The following is a 19932-nucleotide window of genomic DNA, read 5'->3' as shown; positions in this document are numbered from 1 at the left end:
TTGGCAAGAACACTTTCTAACAGGGATTATGTGAGGGCAAGTCACTGGCTGATTGCCTATCTGTAAAATGGAGTCAATAATACCTCCCTATCCTACAGGCTGCTGTGATGGTTTGTTAATGTTTGCACAGTGCTTCTGTAGGAGCGCTATACATATTGCATGTTAGACAAGGATTGGAACTGCTAAGCACTTGCAGCTCATATTGGCTTCCGTTGGAACTGCGGATGCTCTGCATCAGTGATCAGCTTTCCTCCAGGGTATTTGCTGCCTTTGAATGGCCTGTCCATGGATGTGCTTTGGTAAAAACCTTAGGAAAAGAGCTGACCTGCTTGTTGGCATTCCAATCTAAACCCTGGGGAGGGAGCTTGCATGAAGGTCCTGATATCTGAGACAGAAACTTCATCCAAGGCAGTGGGAGAAAAGAATTTATTAGGAAGATCATGATTCATAGAGGCACCCTTGTTGCTAGCAGTACGATAGGCTTGACTACTGTTGTCAAACACTACAAATCAAAGGTAAAAGTATAAGAGAATAAATGCAGTGAGTGGCAGTTCAGTGTCTAAGATCATTATCTACGGTATTCGTTAAATCAAACTATTGCATGTACTCACTCTGGCAAATTTCTATTGATTTTCTAAATTCAGTGGGTCATATTATACCATAAGTTTTAAAACAGTCCCTATTGAAATAACAGTCAGATTCAATGGCATGATATGTTTGAAGGTATGGGAATTTATCTTTAACCCTCCGCATGCTGAGGGCTGGTCCAGGATCCGTTGAAGTTAATGAATGGAAAGGTTGATAATACAACACCGTGTCTTTATGCCTTTGGTTGATGTTGCTCTAATATTCTTTTCTAGTTTTTAAATGTGGGTAGCTTTTGTTCTTCTTTCAAGCTTTTAAAGATCAATGCAAACCTTCATTTTCTGTAAATAATTTAATAAATACTTTGTTTTACAATAATACATCAAGTGTCAAATTCATAGCAAACAAGAGTCACAAAGAATTTCGGATCAGTATACTTTAATAAGGTATCAGTGTCAAAATACATTTCCTTATCAAGTTAAAGTTCCCATACAGTCATTATATTGTCAATAAAAATTCAGAAATATAGATCATAAAATAATGATGCTAGGTTTGGTTAATATTAAGCATGGAATATTTGAGTGTCTAGTAAACTGTTACGGTATAACATCTTTAATGCTGAAATTACACAAACAAAAAAAAATAAAAGAGCAATATTTAAGTGTCATTAACCCTTCAAGCACTCAAGTCATTACCACTGCAGATTTGTCAAAGCTGCTTTGCTAAGTATCATCAGATACTTTTGAATGTGTTTTTTTTTCTCACTTAGCAATAGGTTCCTTTTAAAAGTAACTTATTTTTGGTAAAAAGTTCTCAAAGGTACTGAGGGACACTAATAACTTTTTTTTACATGTACCAACAACAGAAAAGGTTTTCAATTATTTTTTCAGTTTGTAAGTCTGTAAGGTTAAGTATCACTTAAACACAATGAGCTCTGAAGTGCTCAATGAACACAATGCTCCCTACCTGTAAATGTTAGTGCATAGTACAAAGGGATTTGATGGAACATAGACTTCAGTGGAGCTGGAAGTCTGAGTAGAATGGCTTTGAGTTTGGGGACAACTTTAAGGGCCAGATTTTCAGCTGGTGTAAACTGGCACTGATTTACATCAGTGGAGGATCTGTTAGCTTAGGGGCAAGAGGAAATAGTTTGTCTTAACATGTCTACTATCGGGGATTTGGTCCTTGCCCTTCCTTTCTTGGTTTTCCACTGAACATCTAGACTTTACAGAGCAATATCATTACTCTTATTTTCCAACAAAGGCAAAGAGGTTTCCGGGAACAAAACTGAATCCTTGCCCTTTAAATAAATTCATGATAACAAGAGTTGTTTTTATGGTGGTTCTGAAGATGTCCGATTGCCTTATGACGACATACTGTAAGATTATGTGTACTTGAAAGGCTATCAACAATACAAGGAAAGCTAAAATACTAAAGAAAACCCTCCCGGTCCAACACTCTTAACATCTTATTTTTACTAGGGTAACTCAGTAAAAGGCAAAGGGAAGTAGGCAAAGGGAAATACTATTTTAACTTTTATTTTTAATGTGTCATGAGTGTGGATTATGTTGCTATCTAGCATATAAAATGCACTCACAAAAAAGATCAACTTAATTGGTAATTAGCAGTGTTAGTACTGGCCTTTGGACAAATCCTTACAGTCCTGCAATATTGGTAACACCATCATGAGTGTTACCAGCGCTAGCCAAAAACAGCTCTTAAAAAGTGAGTATGGTTCTGGTTCTATGTCTTAGCCATAACAAAAGTACCAATACATAATAACCCAAACAGAAATTTCAAAAATTCAGTTACATTTTGTGTAAAAAAAGAAAAGAAATACCCCCCCTCCAAAAAAACCCATGAAACCCCATCACAGATGAAGACCTAGGTGCAGAGCCTCCTCTAGCATACGACAATGTAGCTCTCTATACAGCAATAGAGCAACACCAGTTTCAGCAGCTGAGGATCCAGCCCATGTTAGGGAAACAAAGCTACACTGTGCAACTTTTGCAGATACCCACAAACTCTGCAGTTTACCCTTCACATTTCTTTCAGCAAATAGTATCTGATTTAGGGGGAGAGAGTCAGAAAGTGGTGGTGTGAGGTCTTTTATTTTTCCCCCCAAAGATGTGAATTTACAATATAATTAGTGCTGGGAAATAGAGAGTACAAACACAATAGGGGCATGGAGCATTTTAATTTAGAAGGTCAACACAAACTGTGGTTGGAAAGCAGATTTTTTTGTTTGTTTTCATTTATCTTTGGCAATAAACATCAATCTTTGCAGTTCAGGAGCCAAAGTATTAGAGAGACATTTACACCACAGTTTTGTTAGCATGAATACTGAAGAAAATGTCAGAGAATATAAATTACAAGTCAGGCAGGAGGGGAAATAATATAAATTTTCTAAAGAACACTTTTATTGAAATAGAGAAAAATACAGTAGATGTATATTTTTAATAAGAATAATAAAGTGAGTAACTTCAAAAAGGCCACTATTTGGTAATGTGGACAAGTTCAATACATAAGTAAAATCTTGTAAAAGTGTATTGGGTATTAGAAATTGTCTACTTGAAAAAATATATTTAAAAACTGACGCTGTTTTGAACAGTATAGGCCAAGGAATAGTGCAAGGTTACTCAGGTTGCCTGGTCAAGAGCTCTGAGCAAATCACATCCTTGCAGAAGTGTAGAACTGCCCAAAACAGGGACATTCACCTCACAGTCATATCTGGTCAATTCAGGCAACAAATAGGGTTCATAAGACTGCCCAAGCAGACGACTTGTCACTCCTGAAATAGAGTGTTAAAGAAAAAGTGTAAAATAGTGAATGATGCCTATCTAAACAGAGTGGGGAAGGTTAACTTTTCCCTCATTTAGCTTTCTTTGGTATTCTATAACATTCAGGCACCTGAAAACAGCATTACATCTTCCAGTTCAAATCTATATATGCCAAACAACATTTAAAACTGAGAATAATCTCACATGTTGAAATTTTAGCAAGAAGTGAAACATGTTTTCTTTTCCTTGTCATTTAAGATTTTCTTTTTTAAAGGGGAAATCATTCTAGTTCAAAACAGGAAACCTGTAGTAAACCACATAGTTTTCTGAATTAGCACCAATTGCAGTCATGTACCTCATCTAATTTTTTTTAAAAAAAGGACCATAAAATAAAGTCAAACCTACGTCTGCTGAACTATGACTCACTTCTGTGATTGTGCTGTTGTTGTAGTAAGCTGTTTGTTCATACTTTCAGTTGCAGGGAAAAATGTATGCACAAGCTGCCAAACATAAAATCACTCTGAAGTTACACAGTTGTTACATTTATAACTATGAAAAAGAACTGCGATAATCATATTTAACATTGCGCTATGTCATTTCAACTTTTATTCCTTTATTTACCAAGATTGATGGTGGGCGTCAGATTTTGTTGAGATCAAAGTTACGAAGTCCAAGTATATGGAGGAAAGGACAGTAAGAAATGGAGAGAATTCAGCTATAACTTGATATAAAGAGGACACAGACAGTACTGGGTGCTGGGAAAAGGCAATAGTGGACAAGTTTTCTCCACTCACTGTTAAATTTTTTTTTTTTTTAATTCTTGTTAAATTTGTTTAGGAAGATTTTCATTAGTCAGAAAAGTGAACTGCTATAATGTCATTTAATGTGCCTGTTGAACTGTGAAGTATGCACTAGCAAGGCATTGTAAGCTTGTTATTTTAGCCGATATATTTTAATACATTTGCTAAACAACAGTCCTTATTAAAGGAAAAATGGCTCTATCTGATGTTAGTGAGGTATAATTTTAGAGGAATGCGTGAGGCTTACTTATATCTATATATCTATATAGGTTTCCACTGACAGTTATGCCTTTGGACACTTATTTTGAAGCGTATCCACTCATGGGTTTTCAAGGATACAGATGCCAATGCATGGCCATTTAGATTTTCAACTTTGGATATTTAAAATTAATGCTTTTCAAGGGTCAGAGCCTTCTCTCCTGCTTCTCTGGGGTTGGAATGCTCTAAATGCAGCAGAACCACCATCGATCCACTGCACAGGGGCTTACATGGTCACACAGAAGAGGAATAAGGTACAGGCTAGCAGGGGAGAGTTTGTGCATGACTAGTGGGTCTGCAACAATGTGGATGCACTGACTAAAATCAGGCCTGGTTAATGGCATTCCAGAAATGGCTATTTTGGCAGCTTCTATGCTACAATCTGATGGGAGGATTCTGAGCTGCCAGTTCATACAGAGTTCCCTGGTTCAATCTCCATTTAACTTAAGCGTCACACAGGGGGCAAAGTTGTTGGGTTGGATCACGTCTAATTCATTTTTGGGGAGGAAGAATTTTATATAAGTACATACATGCATGGGGCTTCCTGTTGAGACTGTGCTGATGGGTGCTATTGAAATACTTGATTGATAGTGTGTGCAATATAAATGTTCATATTAAATGTACACACATATATATATTCAGAGAGAGAGAGAGAAAAAACAAAACACTGAGTTGAATTTATATGAAGTGTGTAAGTTTGTGCATAAGATATGGCCTAGAGACACACATTTGTGGGATTTATGCACAAACTGTCAAACTAGATATAAACTTATATATATATTCAGAATTTCATCACTTCAGTATAATATGAACTATACAGATTTGGGCTGAAGTTCATTGTCCTCTAACTCCCCTTTATAAGCCATCAGTCCTCATATCTGTATTGAAACCAAAGAGCAAAACTATTTTCTCATTTGTCTGTGATAGCCCCTTACCTGACTTTTTATGAGTTGGTTGAACATTGAAGTTCTGATAATGGGAACTGTAAAACTGAGGGGAGAATGCTGCTTTCTGATTATCACCAGGGCTTCCACAGGAGAGTTGCTGCTGTCGCTGCTGCAGTTGGTTCATTGGTTGGCTCACACCTCTCTGTGAGTTACGAATAAACTCATCTAAAATTAAACGTGACAATTGGTTTTTAAAAATTACCTTTGTGTTACAATGTGCCAACATATCTTCTGGGAGCACAAGTCCCGGGATTGAGCATCCCAGAGTCCTTGACTATAGTAATGAAAGTATAGCTGGCAAACTTTACTACATTGCTTCAAAGCTACGGCAGACCACCTTCACTAGTTAGTCAGTCACAGCTTCCCTGGAGCAGAGATTACATCACTGTGCCAAATGAGTGTGGCCATTTTGTGAGAGAGCTTAAGACCAGGAGGCTAGATTCAATCTTTTTTCACTTAAAGGATTAATGTGCTCACTGAATTATTTATACACAGTGTGTAGATTAAATTATTTGTTTCTTCCTAATAAGAATTCATTCAGAAATCTACAGTGGGTTTAGATAACCACCTTATTTTGATCACTCATCATTACCTGCACTTGAGGGTTCTTTCTTCAGAACCATTGACTGGCTAAACACTCTCCTAACCTAGTTGTGAATAAATGATGCTGCATATACCGGGATGGGTTGTATAACACAGTAGACCATTCTATTGTGACTGTCCTAAGTGCGAAGAAGAAGAATTGGAATTTTAATACTTCACACTAAGTTGATGTCTTAACACAGAAATCACACTTACTTTCGGCTGCCTTCCTGTGGCCTTGGACCTACTGCACAACAGTGGTTCATATTTAGAAGAATATCTTTGCAACCAGAAGGTATAAACTTTTAAAATGAAAACTCTGATGCTGTGGAAATTACTGGAAATACCAAAAGGCCACAGTGACCCTAAATCTGAACTATAGTGGAACTATCACATCAGGCTCCCTGGGAAATAGAGAACCCCAGAACAATATATAAGCTTTCATTTACAGGACAATCCAACTCCGAGCACTGTTGACTGCATTAACAGTTGTTGGTCTATACGTTTGGTTTATGGTAGTTCTTCTGCTTTTGGCATGAAAATGGCAGGTATGATAATTTCTGCACAGAGTCTTTGTTTCTAGTGAAATGGTCCTAAAATAATATCTAGAAACGAACGTTATAGAATCAATTTATGTCTTACCAGTAAGGACACTTGTGCTGAGGGACTTCTTTTCAGTAACCAATGAACAATTTTCACCTTTGAGAATTTTCATCCTTTTCCACATTAAATGAGATGGGTTCATCATTGACAAATCCGCCTGCAGTTGGATAAAGAAACCAGAAATAGACATAACTAATCAAAATGAAAACCCTTTTGTAATGGTCATTGTTTGAAGTGTCTGAATTCCTTATAACAGATTACCCCACTCAGCTGTTGAAATGGTTGATCTTCATAATCCATCTGTCGCTTCAGTTTCAAACTGTTGGCAAGAGCAATTCTTGCAGGGTTTATATCTATGCCCCGTTGCTCAAAACTGTCCAGTGATCTGTAAAGAAAAGACCCTTCCTTGAGTGAGTAGTTTGCAAATAAACTATTTGGGTCTGATTGATCTTTCAAAGCATTAAGGTTCATTTGGCATAGGACGGTGGGACAGGCTAGACTGCAAATGCAGAATTTTTCCTGGACAGCTAACCCAGTTGTCAGTACTCTTATTGCCATCATGCTTGGGAACTTTCAAAATCAAGTGTTAACGAAAGTCCTGGTAATTCATTACCTCACAATCTAGAAGCAAAACCTTGATTGTGAAACAAAAATTGTATGACTGAGTAGGTCAAATTTTTAACAGAGATTAACCTGCCCTCCATTTTTGCAGGCACAATTATGGCTCCACATGTTAGTGTTTGTGGACCAATATCTAGCTCTGTGGTTACATAGCCAAAAAGGCTAGCAACTGCATACAAGTAATTGATCCTGCAGGTATAAAACTGCACGTGCCCACACCCCTGAGATGGTTACAATTTTTTTAGCAAATGAAACCCACCATTTTGTACATCTTTAAAAGTATTAACAACCCTAAAGCACTTAGAGCACTTGTCATCTGTGAGTCCCAAAGAGCTTTACGAAGACCAGCCAGTATTTTTATCTCCATGTTACAAATCCAGAATCTGACGCACAAAGTTGTTAAGTGACCTGTCTGAACTGGACCACTGTGCTTCTATCCTGGTCCTTACCCTATGCTCATGATAGTAGTAATAAATATAAATAAGCTGTATTGAAAATCTGAAATTTAAGGATGAGTTCTGTTTAACAATAAGCTTAAGACTATTACTGAAGCTCTTTACCTACGGTATTTATATGGCCCCCATGACTGTAGTATCTGAGTGCATCAATCTTTCATGTATTTGCCCTCCCACCAGCTCTATGAGGTAGGGAAGTGCTATTACCTCCAACTTTACAAATGGGGAATGGAGGCTCAGAGGCTTGCCCAATGTCACACAGGAAGTCTGCGGCAGAGCAGGGAACTGAACCCAGCTCTCTGGCTACCCTGTAACCACTGGGCCATCCTTCTCCATGTCCTACCAGATCTGTTTCTGACATTGTCTGCGTCAGTAAAGCAGCTTTGCAAAACTGTTCTCTGGTTTTGTGATAGACATGTACATTTTCACAAATCCACACATCAGTACACTGATGATAATGGTGAAAATCAGCCCACTTCTGCTCCCATTCAAGTCAATGGAAGGGCAAAGCTGTTCACTTCAAAGGACAGCAGAATTGGGCTCCTAATATTCCATTCTGTTGAAACAAATAATTCCAGCAGAATGGGCAAATAGACTTTTTCAAGGTTTGCAGCACAGAAGTCTCAAGGAGAGATACACCTAACAGCTTGCATATTAGGACAGATTTACCTTTTCTTATACAAGGACATGTTGGGAGAGTGCACTGGTGGCCCTGATGATGAACTTGCTAAGGACCCACAGTATTTATCCATTAGTCTCCACTTAGCAGGAACATACTGTACTGGTGGATCAGGTGGCCACTGGGTGCTTGGTCTTCCAACCATTGAAGCCAGTGGTGTGCTGGCTCGCGCATGGTATGGTGGCAGTGAGGACTTGTTCATGGTGTTGAAGGACACAGATGACAGAGGTCCACGACCAGGGTTCATGTTTTTATTTGACATCTGTTGGCAGTATTTCTCCAAGAGGAACTGATTCTGAGAGGCAGGAGCAAGGGGCTGGAAAATGGTACTCATGCTACTTAAACTTTGCTGGGTGTTTTGTGCATTTTCAGGAAGAGGACGTTCTTCTTGGCAGATTGGACTCAGCTGGAAATCTTCTCCATCCATGGGAATGTAAGGAGCCAGGGTTTCAAGATCCAGCTCATTGAAATCAGTCTGTATAAATAATAATAATAAAAAGCACATGGCAATTAATGTGTACATGGAAGATGAAATTTCAGTGAATGTAAGACTGAAGAATTATTATACCTGCTGTATAGCTAAGAGTCACCTGAATTTACTTAAATGAAATACTAAAAGTGGCAGATCCTTATTTAAAGATGCGTGTAATTTCCATACTGAAATGTCTGTTTTCATGAATTATATACTTGTTTCTGATATCACCAGGGATAAGGTTGCAGGGCAGATGAGAAACAGCAATCAAGACTGAAAATCATGCTACACCAGTCATGCTACCATATGCACAGCACTTTCTGAAGGCTGATGCCCCAATGCAGTTTGGGAGGTCAATGTGGGTTGAACTGGAGCAGATGTTCCACTGGGCTTTGAATAACTTGTCTGCCAATGCTTAAGTGTGGCAAATAATTCAACTTCACACCACTCCTGACTAATGGAAAATAAGTTATTCAAAATCTAATTTCATAGAAAATGTGTATCAAAACCACAAAAGGCCTATTAAACACAGTTCACAGGACATTAACACATTTGCAGGACATTAACACATTCATTTCTATATTTTTTCAGTGGGGGTGCTGACTGCATCTAAATGTTGCATCTTCCACGCAGAAGCAACTCAACCTAGAAGCAGGAAGAGAGCTTCCCATCCACCCAGATCAGCAACACCCTCTCCTCCTATTTCCATCACAGCAACAGTCCCAGATCTAGCCCTTACAAGCCCCAGGTCCACCAGGAGGATTCAGATGACCATCAGGAGGAGCTGCAAGCAGGGCAGAAAAGTCTCATATGCCCTTGAAGTCATCCGAGCAAACTGATGTTGAATTGTTTCTGGTAACAATTATTTCTATTGTGCTCCAGTTCTCACACAATGTTTGCCCTCCTTCCCCCTTGCCTGCCTAGCATTTCACTCTCCTTCCCTACCCATCCTCTGTTGCTGTCACTGCTCTGTGATGTCAAAACTTAGACTGTAAGCTCTCCAGGGCAGGGATTGTGCCTTTTCTTATCTAGAACACTTTAAATAACAATCCTCCCCCTAACTATGGTGTATACAAAGGGAGTGTCTCTGCTCACAAAGTTGCTACCGAAGCATGGAGAGAAGTAGTCTAAAAAGAGGTCTCAGGCCTTTTATTTGGAAGCAGTTTTCAATCAATTTCCATGTCGCTTTTTTATCAGTTATGAACCCAGCAAAAGGAGAAAGAAATAGACGGAGTCCAAAGTGATTATTCTGATTTTGCCATTGGGGTGTGTGTGACATGTAACGTGTGCACTTCCCTGTCCCCGCCTTGTTGCATGTTTCCTGGTTGCCCATCGGTGTTTTGAAAAGCTATTTTTCACTGTTTAATTGAACGATACAGGTCTATGCCAAACAAACATGAATGAAAAGATTTGCTTCGTAGTTAAGTCTAAAATTCACTTGCACACTCTCACAAGGGCTGTATGTGCATGTGCAAACCAAGGGCTGTCTGTCGCGAGTTGGAGGCATTCGTATGTGCATAAACGTTTTTTGTGCATGTGCTTTTGAAAATCTTTCCTGTCATCTCCTAGGTTTACCCATTTGACTGGAGCTCAGCAAGCTGACCTCATGGCAGGCATTTCTACTTCTAGCAGTGGCAGCTCCAACTGGAGAAGTTTGGATCATTTCCACTGTGCCTGTCTCAATCTGTGCACAGATCAGTCCTCAAGTGTTAACCTAGTTTTTAAGCTGTAGCTGAAAGAACTAGAGCTCATTATAGCCCCTGCATCATATAACCTCCCCTAGGAGGAGCAACGTTAAATTCCAGATGGAGTCCTGCTGGCACAGGATCTTGAGGAGATGCACTCAATCAGCAAACTTCGCAGCTTGCCCGCTTTCCATTCATCTCCATACTCTTTCTTGGCTACACTGACCCTCTCTGGATCTTCTTGAGGAATGGGAACCGTGAGCAGCATTGAGAATTAAGTGCTGTATTACAATAGCGTGGTCATCCATAGTACTGGTTATGGGAGAATTGTTTCATCGCTTGTGGGCAAGAAAATACTACTGTCCTCTGACCTGGGAGTTGCACTGGTTCTTTGACTCTGTGTCCATGGCAAAGAGCTTCTCAATCACCTCAATCTTAAGATCTTCATCTAAGGAGCTGTAATAGTCTTCTGGGCTGCTTGGCTGCACAGGAATAAAAAAGAAGCCTTTAAGAAGCAGCTAGATTATCACAGTACTTGATTTTGATATGGTGCTGTCCGTGCACTGTGCTGTAATGAACATCAGCTATGCAAAACAAACAACAAGACTGGGTCTACAGCATCTCTACAAACTAAATATTCTACTCAACTCTAATAAACACACACTGGTCTCCAACAGAAAAAACGGTTACCTACCTTTCGTACCTGTTGTTCTTCAATGTGTGTTGGTCATATCCATTCTATTCTAGGTGTGCGCGTGCCCACCTGCGTGGCTGTCAGAGATTTTGCCTTAGCAGTATCTGTAGAGCCGGCTGTGGCACCCTCTGAAGTGCCGTGCTCATGCCGCAGTATATCAGGTGCCACCAGCCCTATGTCCTCTCTGTTCCTTCCTGCCAACAACTCCGACTGAGGGGCACAAGGGCAGGTAATAGAATTGACATGAGCAACACATCTCTAAGAACAACAGTTACAGAAGGTAGGTAAATGTTTTTTCTTCTTCGAGTGCTTGCTCATGTCAATTCCATTCTAGGTGACTCACAAGCAGATTCAACAGAGGTGGGTTCAGAGTTCACAGTCTTGCAGTCTGCAGCACTGCTCTGCCAAAGCCAGCATAGTCTCGAGCCTCCTGGGTCAGTGCGTAGTGCGACGGAAATGTGGGGACTGACGACCAGGTTGTGGCCTGACAGATCTCTTGGATCGGCACCTGCGCCAGGAAGGCAGCTGACGATGCCTGCACCATAGTCGAATGAGCCACCACGATCACTGGCGGGGGCACCTTCACCAGCTTGTAGCTGCAGCGGATGCAGGCCATGATCCAAGACGAGATTCTCTGGGCTGACACTGGGCAACTTTTCATTCTGTCAGCAATAGCAACAAACAACTGTGTTGACTTATGGAACGGCTTTATTCTATCAGTGTAGAACGTCAGCGCCCATGTGACATCCAAGGTATGCAGCTTGCACTCCTCATCCTTCACATGAGGCTTCGGACAAAGGACTGGTAGGTAAATGTGTGGAACTGGGAGATGACCTTGGGCAGAAAGGCCGGGTGCGGACACAGCTGGACTTTGTCCTTACAGAAGACCATGTAGGGCAGCTCTGACATGAGCACCCTGGTTTTGGACCCCCTATAGGCCGAAGTTATAGTGACCAAGAAGGAGACCTTGCAGGAGGCAGCAGGAAGCCAAGGGGTTGAAGGGGGGAATCAGGAGTCTGGACAGCACAAGATTCAGGTCCCAAAGGGGGGACTGGGTCTCGGACATGCGGGTAAAGGCGCTCCACACCTTTCAGGAAGCGCACCGTCATGGGATGGATGAACACTGACTGGCCTTGAAGTGGAAGGGAGAACGTCGAAATGGCTGCCAGATGTACCTTGATCGAAGATAGTGACAGATCCTGATGCTTAAGGTGCAGTAAATAGTCCAGGATGTCCTGCAGCAGGGCCTCTTCCACATGAATGTGTCAGCCCGATACCCAACATGTGAACCACTTCCACTGTGCCACATATGTACCTCTGGTGGACGGTTTTCTGCTGCCCAGCAGGAATGCTGGACACCAGCAGAACACCCCCATTCGTCCGTACTCAGCCACGCAGCAGCCAAGCCATCAAGTGCAGCGACTCCAGGTTCGGGTGCAGCAGGTTGCTGTGGTTCTGGGACAGCAGATCCAGCCGAAGAGGTAGCTGCAGCGGGGTGGCTGCCGAGAGTCTCAGCAGCATGCCGAACCAGTGTTGACGAGGCCACACCAGTGTTATGAGGACGATCGTCACTTTGTCTTGCTTTACCTTGAGCAGGACTCTGTGGATTAACGGCACTGGCAGAAAGGCGTACATCAGCGCTCCCGACCACAGGATCAGGAAGGCGTCCAACAGGGAGCCCTTGTCTCTGCCCAGCAGAGAACAGAACACGTGGCACTTTCTGTTCTGCCAGGATGAGAACAGGTCCACCTGGGGAGTCCCCCACCTGCGGAAGATCAGGCTGACCACCTCCAGATGGAGCGACCATTCGTGGCGAGACAAGAAGGTCCTGCTGAGGTGATCTGCCAGGATGTTCTTGGCTCCGGGCAGGTGGGCAGCTATCAGATGAATGGCATGTCACACACAAAAATCCCAGAGGCTGAGTGCTTCCTGACAAAGGGCCAAAGACCTAGCTCTGCCCTGCCTGTTGATGTATTGTCCGTCAGGGCCTGCACCACCCTGCCCTTCCGGTGGGACAAGAATGCCTGGCAGGCCCGGTGAACTGCTCTGAGCTCCCTGACGTTGATATGAAAGGCCAGATCGCTGTGTAGCCAGTGGCCCTGGGTGCTGAGCTCACCCAGATGGGCTTCTCAGCCCAGGTCCGACGTGTCCTAGACCAGGGTAAGGGACGGAGATAAGGACACGAAGGGAACCCCTTGCAGCACCAACTTGGGATCCAGCCACTAGTCCAAGGATGAGAGGACATGGCTTGGCACTGTGACCACTCGGTCCAAGGCGTGCCTGATGGGGATATAGACTGAGGCCAGCCACGCCTGCAGAGGTCATAGATGAAGACAGGCATGGCTGACAGTGTATGTGCACGCGAATGTGTGGCCCATTAGCCGCAGGCACATGTGGGCTGTGGTAAGCGGATGGCTCTTCATGTGGGCAATCATGTCTGAAATGGCCTGGAAGCGCACTTCCAGAAGGAAGGCCCTGGCTCACGTGGAGTTGAGAACTGCTCCGATAAACTCTATGAGCTGGACCAGCGTTAATGTGGACTTTTCTGCATTTATTAACACGCCTAGATCATTGCAGATGGACCACACCAGATTGAGGCTCTGTTGGACCTGCTCCGGAGACTTGCCCTTGATGAGCCAGTCGTTGAGATATAGGAAGATTTGGACACCTCAACTTCTCAGGTAATCCGCTACCAGCGCCACACACTTTGTGAGCACCCTGAGGGCTGAGGACAGGCCAAAGGGTAACGCTGTGAACTGGAAGTGACGCCCAGCCACTATAAACGCAGGAAGCGCCTGTGGCCCAGGAATATGGAGACATGAAAGTAAGCATCCTTTAAGTTGAGAGTGGTGTACCAGCCCCCCAGATCCAGGGAAGGGATGATGGAGGGCAGGGAGACCATGCGGAACTTCAACTTCTTGAGAGACTTCTTGAGGCCATGCAGATCCCTTTTGGCCTTTGGGATTAGGAAGTACAATCCTCATCCTTCCATGTCCCAAGGAACCTCCAAGCCCTGGATCTTCTCTACCTCCTGAACGAGGAGTTGCTCGTGAGAAGGGTCCCTGAAGAGGGACGGGAAAATGAGGGGGTGGGAAGGAGGGGTGGGAAGGAGGGGCGGCCAAGAACTGCAGGGTATAGCCCCGAGCCACTATATCCAGGACCCAGAGGTCCGATGTAATCCACGACCGATCACTTCTGGCCCCCTGGTTCCTTGGGGGCCCCAGACTGGGCTCGCGAGCGGGAGCAAGAAAGGCAACGATGACTGAAACTAGCATCCCTTCTCCATGTAGGTCCCTGATGAGGTTGCCAGAGTGTTGGCCGGAAGGGCTTCCTGGCTGATTGTGGCCTGTGCATGCCCAACGAGCGAAGGGTAGCCCTAGTGTCCTTCAAACCGTGCAGCTTGGCATCCATTTGATCCGAGAACAGACCAACTCTGTCAAATGGGAGGTCCTGGATCGAGGCCTGCATCTCCTGGGAGAGGCCTGCTGTCTGGAGCCAGGAACTACGTTGCATGACTACCACCGATGTGACCACCCTTGCCGCCGAGTCCACCACGTTCCATGCAGTCTGCAGGGAGCATCTGGCCACCATCATACCCTTCTCCACCAGAGTTGCAAAATCTTAGGCCAAACCCTGAGGGAGGGATTCCTGGAACTTTTTGAGACCGTCCCAGAGATTAAAATTGTACCAGCCCTGCAGGGCCTGATGGTTCACCACCCAAAACTGCAGGCTGGAGGTGGAATAAATTTTTCTCTGAAATAAATGAAGTTTCTTAGCCTCTTTGTGTTTGGGAGTTGAGGAGGTGGGGACCTGCTTGTCTTTTTCATTGGCTGTAAATACAACCAGTGAGCCCGGGGGCAGGTGGGTATAGAGGTATTCAAAATCTTTGGCCAGCACAAAGTACTTTTTCTCAGCCCGTTTTGAAGTGGGCGGGATGAAGGAGTGGGTCTGCCACAAGGCCTTAGCTATCTTGAGGACTCCCTCATGCACAAGCAGGGCAACCTGGGAACGCGTAGAGGCCGAGAGGATGTTGAAGAGGGTGTCCTCCTGCTCTGCCATCTCCTGTACCTCAAGCCGAAAGTCCTCGGCCACGCACCGGCGAAGGTCTTGATGTTCCCTGTCATCTGGTGGGGTAGCTCTGGAAGGTCCCGTGACCGCCTCGTCTAGGGATGACGAGGAAGACTAGACCTCCGGTGGAGGTGCTGGGGTCTTGACCACTGTTGGAGAAAGAGGCTTTTGGGGTGGGAACAGGTTCCTCCACCCTGACCTCAGAACGGGCTTTCGGTACCAGGTCCAGTGCCGGTGGAGCCACCGTCCGATCTTCCATTGCAGGCATTGAGGAGTGCTGCGAAGAAGGCATCATCACAACCAGTACGCCCCACGTGCTCCAATAAGGCCACTGCGCTGGCCACTGGCCATGCTGCCATTGCGGTGCCGCCATTGAGGGGCACCAGTGCCCAGTGATGCCGATGAGACCATGGCGACGGGCTTTACTGGCCCTCCATACAGGAGGAACCCCCTTCCGGTAACTGGGAAGGAGCAGTCGAATTCTGTGTTTGTTTGCTGGTCATGGATACTGGTGACCATTGCCCGGGCATAACTCAATGGTAACTGGAGTGTGGAGAGTGCTACCAGTGCCGGAAGGACTGGTACTGGGACAGGAAACGTTCCCACCATGCTAGTGATCAGGACCGAAGCCTAGAGGATGACCGTCAAGACAGCGAGTGATGATGGGAACAGAAAGGGGAGCGTTGACCCCATACCAGAGAGTAGCACCATGGGGATCTGGAAGCTCACCTGGGTGACTGACGACACAATTGGGATCTGCCCCTGGATTCCCAATGTGGCAGCGATGATCAATGTCTTCTATCTGGTGACCAGTGTTGTTCCCCTGTCTCCTGAGGAGTCTTAACGGCGGGCTTGCCCTCTTTGGGAGCCTTAGCCAGGTCCTGCGGCACTGGGGTGGTATTCAGAGCAGGTGGAGACCTGTACTCTCTCTGCACTGGGGGAGCGTGGGATGACGAAGGTGCAGACAGGAGTGTGGGTCCCATACCACTCCCAGGAGTCAGTGGCAGACCCTTAATGGGGCTGGGCGCCCCAGCTGGGAAGGTACGATTGCGTAGCTCTGGAATAGTCTGGCGGGCAGGCCCGGGTCCCGTGGTAGATGACACCTGGGCCTTCTTGCTCAGTGCCAAGGAGCACTTCTTGGCCTTTTTCTTCGGCACCAGCAAAGGTGAACAGTGCCAGTAGGAGTCAGGTCCTGGCGGTGCGCTGCGCATGGAGGCCAAGGCACTTGGTGTGACCTGTCTGGGTGGCTTGGAAGCCAGGCGGAGGGAAGACTCCATCAGGAGAGCCCTGAGGCAGATGTCTTGCTCTTTCTGGGTGCGGGGACAAAAGTTTTTGAAGACCCGCCACTGCCCCTTAATGTGTGACCAACATGGGCAGTAAGAATGAACTGAGAGGGCGTAGGGCCAGCGGCACCTGATATATCCAACATGAGCACAGCACTCCAGATAGGGTTGCCAGGTGTCTGGTTTTCGACCAAAACACCCAGTCAAAAAGGGACCCTGGAGGCTTTGGTCAGCACTGCTGACCAGGCCGTTAAAAGTCCCGTCGGCGGTGCAGCAGGGCTAAGGCAGGCTCCTTGCCTGCTGTGGCTCGGCGCAGCTCCTGGAAGCAGCGGCATGTCCCCCCTCCAGCTCCTATGCGTAGGGGCAGCCGGGGTGTTCCGCACACTGCCTCCGCCCCAGCTGCCAGCTCTGAAGCTCCCATTGGCCGGGAACCACAGCCAATGGGAGCTGCGGGGGTGGTGCCTGCGGATGGGGCAGCTAGCAGAGCCGCTTGGCTGCGCCTCCGCGTAGGGGCCAGAGGAGGAACATGGCACTGCTTCCGGGAGCTGCCTAAGGTAAGTGCCACATGGAGTCTGCACCCCAAGTCCCTCATCCCCAGCCCCACCCCCGCACCCACACCTAACCCCCTGCCTCAGGCCTGATCCTAATCCTGCCCTCTGATCCCCTCGGTCCCATTCCAGAGCACCCTTCTGCATCCCAAACCCCTCATTTCCAGCCCCAGCCCCACCCCAGAGCCCACACCACCAGCCGGAGCCCTCCCCTCCCCTGTGCCTGAACCCCCTGCCCCAGCCCTGATCCCCCTCCTGCACCCCAAATCCCTCATCCCCAACCCCACACCAGAGGCTGCATCCCCAGCCAGAGCCCTCACCCCCCCCCGTACCCCTACCCCAACCCGGAGCCCCCTTCTGCACCCGGAACTCCTCATTTCTGGCCCCACCCTGGAACCCGCACCCCCAGTCCAGAGCCCATACCCCTCCCAACCCCCTGCCTCAGCTGGAGCCCCCTCCCATACTCCGAACCCCTCAGCTCCACCCCCCAGCCTGGAGTCCCTCTTGCACACCAAACCCTTGCCCCAGCCTGGTGAAAGTGAATGAGTGAGGGTGGGGAGAGCAAGCGGGTGGAGCAGGGCGGGGCCTCGGATGAGGGGCTCAGCAGGGGGTGGGGCAAGGTTGTTCAGTTTTGTGCAAGTAGAAAGTTGGCAACCCTAACTCCAGAGGTCGCCACAGCTGGCCCTACGGGTACCGCTAAGGCAAAATCTCCGACGGACGTGCACCTGGGCGTGCGCACACCTAGAATGGAATCAACATGAGCAAGCACTCGAAGAAGTTTATTACTTTTATCACTAAGAAATGGTGAAAAGTGTTGCATGTGATAATGATAGAAATGGTCTACCATATGGATATAGTGTAAAAATAAATTTAAACTGACAATGTGAGACATCCCCTTTTAAATCGCTCTGAAGAGGAAAGGGGTAAGCAGGGGCTCAGGCTTTCCTCTTCCAGCATTTACAAAATAAATGGGGCATCCTGCAGGAATGACCTGCTGGCTATGCTAAGTCAGCACCTTCCAACTTCTAGGGGGCAATTATGCTAGTTTGATCAGACTAAACTCTCATGTGTTCCAGTCAGTGCAGTGTCTACTGCCTCTCATTCAGTTGTGCACCATCCAGCTTAGTTCAGAGCAAACCAAGTTTTCGGTTAGAGAGTACACAAATGAATGGATGGCAAACAGCAGCAGTTCACTGAGGCCCAGCACAGAGCAAGGAGGGACAGAGGAAATCCATGGTACCAGCCTGAAAAGCCTTAAGTGCCAGGACTGGTACATGTACCAGTAGTTGGGAACCACTGAAATATGGCTACAGCTTCTACCTAATGAACAAATGAAGGTAATATGCCAGGATTTTTGTTAAAGGCGTATTGATAATGGCTGCACTATCTAATAGCAGCCTTTTACTGGCTAATCCACCTAGAAGTAGTGGTGGCTTGGTCTAGCAGCTGTACATAGGATGTTTTAATGAAAGAAGACTAGTGTGAGGGTGGCTGGGAAATAAGTATTAAGTGCAGGGGCTAGCCCTGATTTATGATCCTCATTATTTTGTTCAATGTGTATACAGTACAATGTGTGTATAGTTACTTCGGTCACTTCATAAGTACGAGACCACTACTGTACACATGTACCTCCCACTGATGTTGATGGGAGTTACATACAAAACATCACACTCCATTTATTTACCTTGTAGTTTGTAGATTAGATAATTTAATTTTCAGTTCAAAGGTCTTTCTTACCGTTGAACAGCTGCTGTTGCTACTTGCACTTGGAGTACTACTGCCTGGTGCAACTTGGGGCACAGTAAATGATGGCATAGTCAGCTTTTCACCTTGGGAAGTATGGGTCTTCACTTCCACTGGCCACTGTTTGTTTAGAGTCAAAACAACAGCTTTGTTGTAGATAGAGGCTTCCTCAAAATTCTGTGTCCCTGAACAGACATTAACAAGATTGACACATTCTTTCAGCCTGACAATTCTGTTGTGCTATGACACATTAGCAGCTATTTAATAAATAAGCAAGCAAGCATCTCCCAGTTGCCATGTGCATGTTTCACATTCTAAGGTTTTAGTATAAATCAAGAAAAAATAATAGGCCTGATTGTCATCTGGCTCACAGAATTTTTTCATTGGTGTGAGTCCTTTGACTTCTATGGAGTCACACCGGATTTTCCCAAGTGCAAGGAAGAGCAAGATCAGTCCCATTGTTGTTCTTTGCATTTGTTAAAACAAGAAGTATTTTGTGGTTATTTTTTACTGCATGCTGCTTCATGCTACAGTACTAACCAAAATCCAGAGAAATAATGGCATCGCCTGGTGTGGGTGCCAATTGAGCAAGCTCCTCCGGTTCTTCCTTCAGTTTTGTGAACAAGAAGTCACTCTTCTCAGTCACTGGGACCCCATTATCAAAAATAGTATTCATTGTCAGCAGGTGAGGCTTAAACAGAGATTCCGTCTGGTCCATTGAGAACACAATGTCATTCTTCTCAATTTCACTAACAAGGCAATTAGATCTGTTAGACATTTTGCACTCTAAAACAAAGTCAGTGTATAAACAGTTAACGAACTGTTACAACTTTAAGGCAAAGGCCAACATTTTCATAACTGCCACTAATTTTTGGTGCCTAACGTGAAACAACTGGAGCTGGAGTTGCTGAGCACCCAGAACTTAATTTGAAGCAAAGAGGAACTGCAGTTGCTCAATAATTCTGGGGGATGATTCACCACTGTTACTCCAGTTTTATAGGTGTGTAATTAATATAGTAATGACCCAGATCAGTTTCACTCTACAAGATTGCAGTTTTTGGCCTAGTCTATGACCACAATATTTAATTTTGCCAACAGTAGATCACTTTGTGGTCCTGACTTTGCTGAG

General features: G+C 45.2%; 1 protein-coding gene across 1 annotated transcript in view; it reads right to left on the bottom strand.

The window, feature by feature from the left end:
• Positions 1–1006: 1006 nt before the first annotated feature.
• Positions 1007–19932, bottom strand: part of EPAS1 (endothelial PAS domain protein 1) — a 152310-nt gene continuing 133384 nt past the window's right edge. The window contains exons 9-16 of the mRNA XM_026652519.2: positions 19344–19552; positions 18798–18988; positions 10839–10949; positions 8301–8785; positions 6817–6940; positions 6595–6712; positions 5359–5535; positions 1007–3376 (exon numbers count right to left, since the gene is read on the bottom strand). Coding sequence (XP_026508304.1) covers positions 3225–3376; positions 5359–5535; positions 6595–6712; positions 6817–6940; positions 8301–8785; positions 10839–10949; positions 18798–18988; positions 19344–19552 — 1567 coding nt within the window. The 3' untranslated portion in view covers positions 1007–3224. The remainder of the gene's footprint in view (positions 3377–5358; positions 5536–6594; positions 6713–6816; positions 6941–8300; positions 8786–10838; positions 10950–18797; positions 18989–19343; positions 19553–19932) is intronic.

This window comes from Terrapene carolina, unplaced genomic scaffold (assembly GCF_002925995.2).
Source record: "Terrapene carolina triunguis isolate 2854851 unplaced genomic scaffold, T_m_triunguis-2.0 Scaffold120, whole genome shotgun sequence".
NCBI classification, from domain to species: Eukaryota; Metazoa; Chordata; order Testudines; family Emydidae; genus Terrapene; species Terrapene triunguis.
The sequence above is the reverse complement of the archived record's forward strand: the minus strand, read 5'-3'. Positions and strand labels throughout refer to the sequence as shown.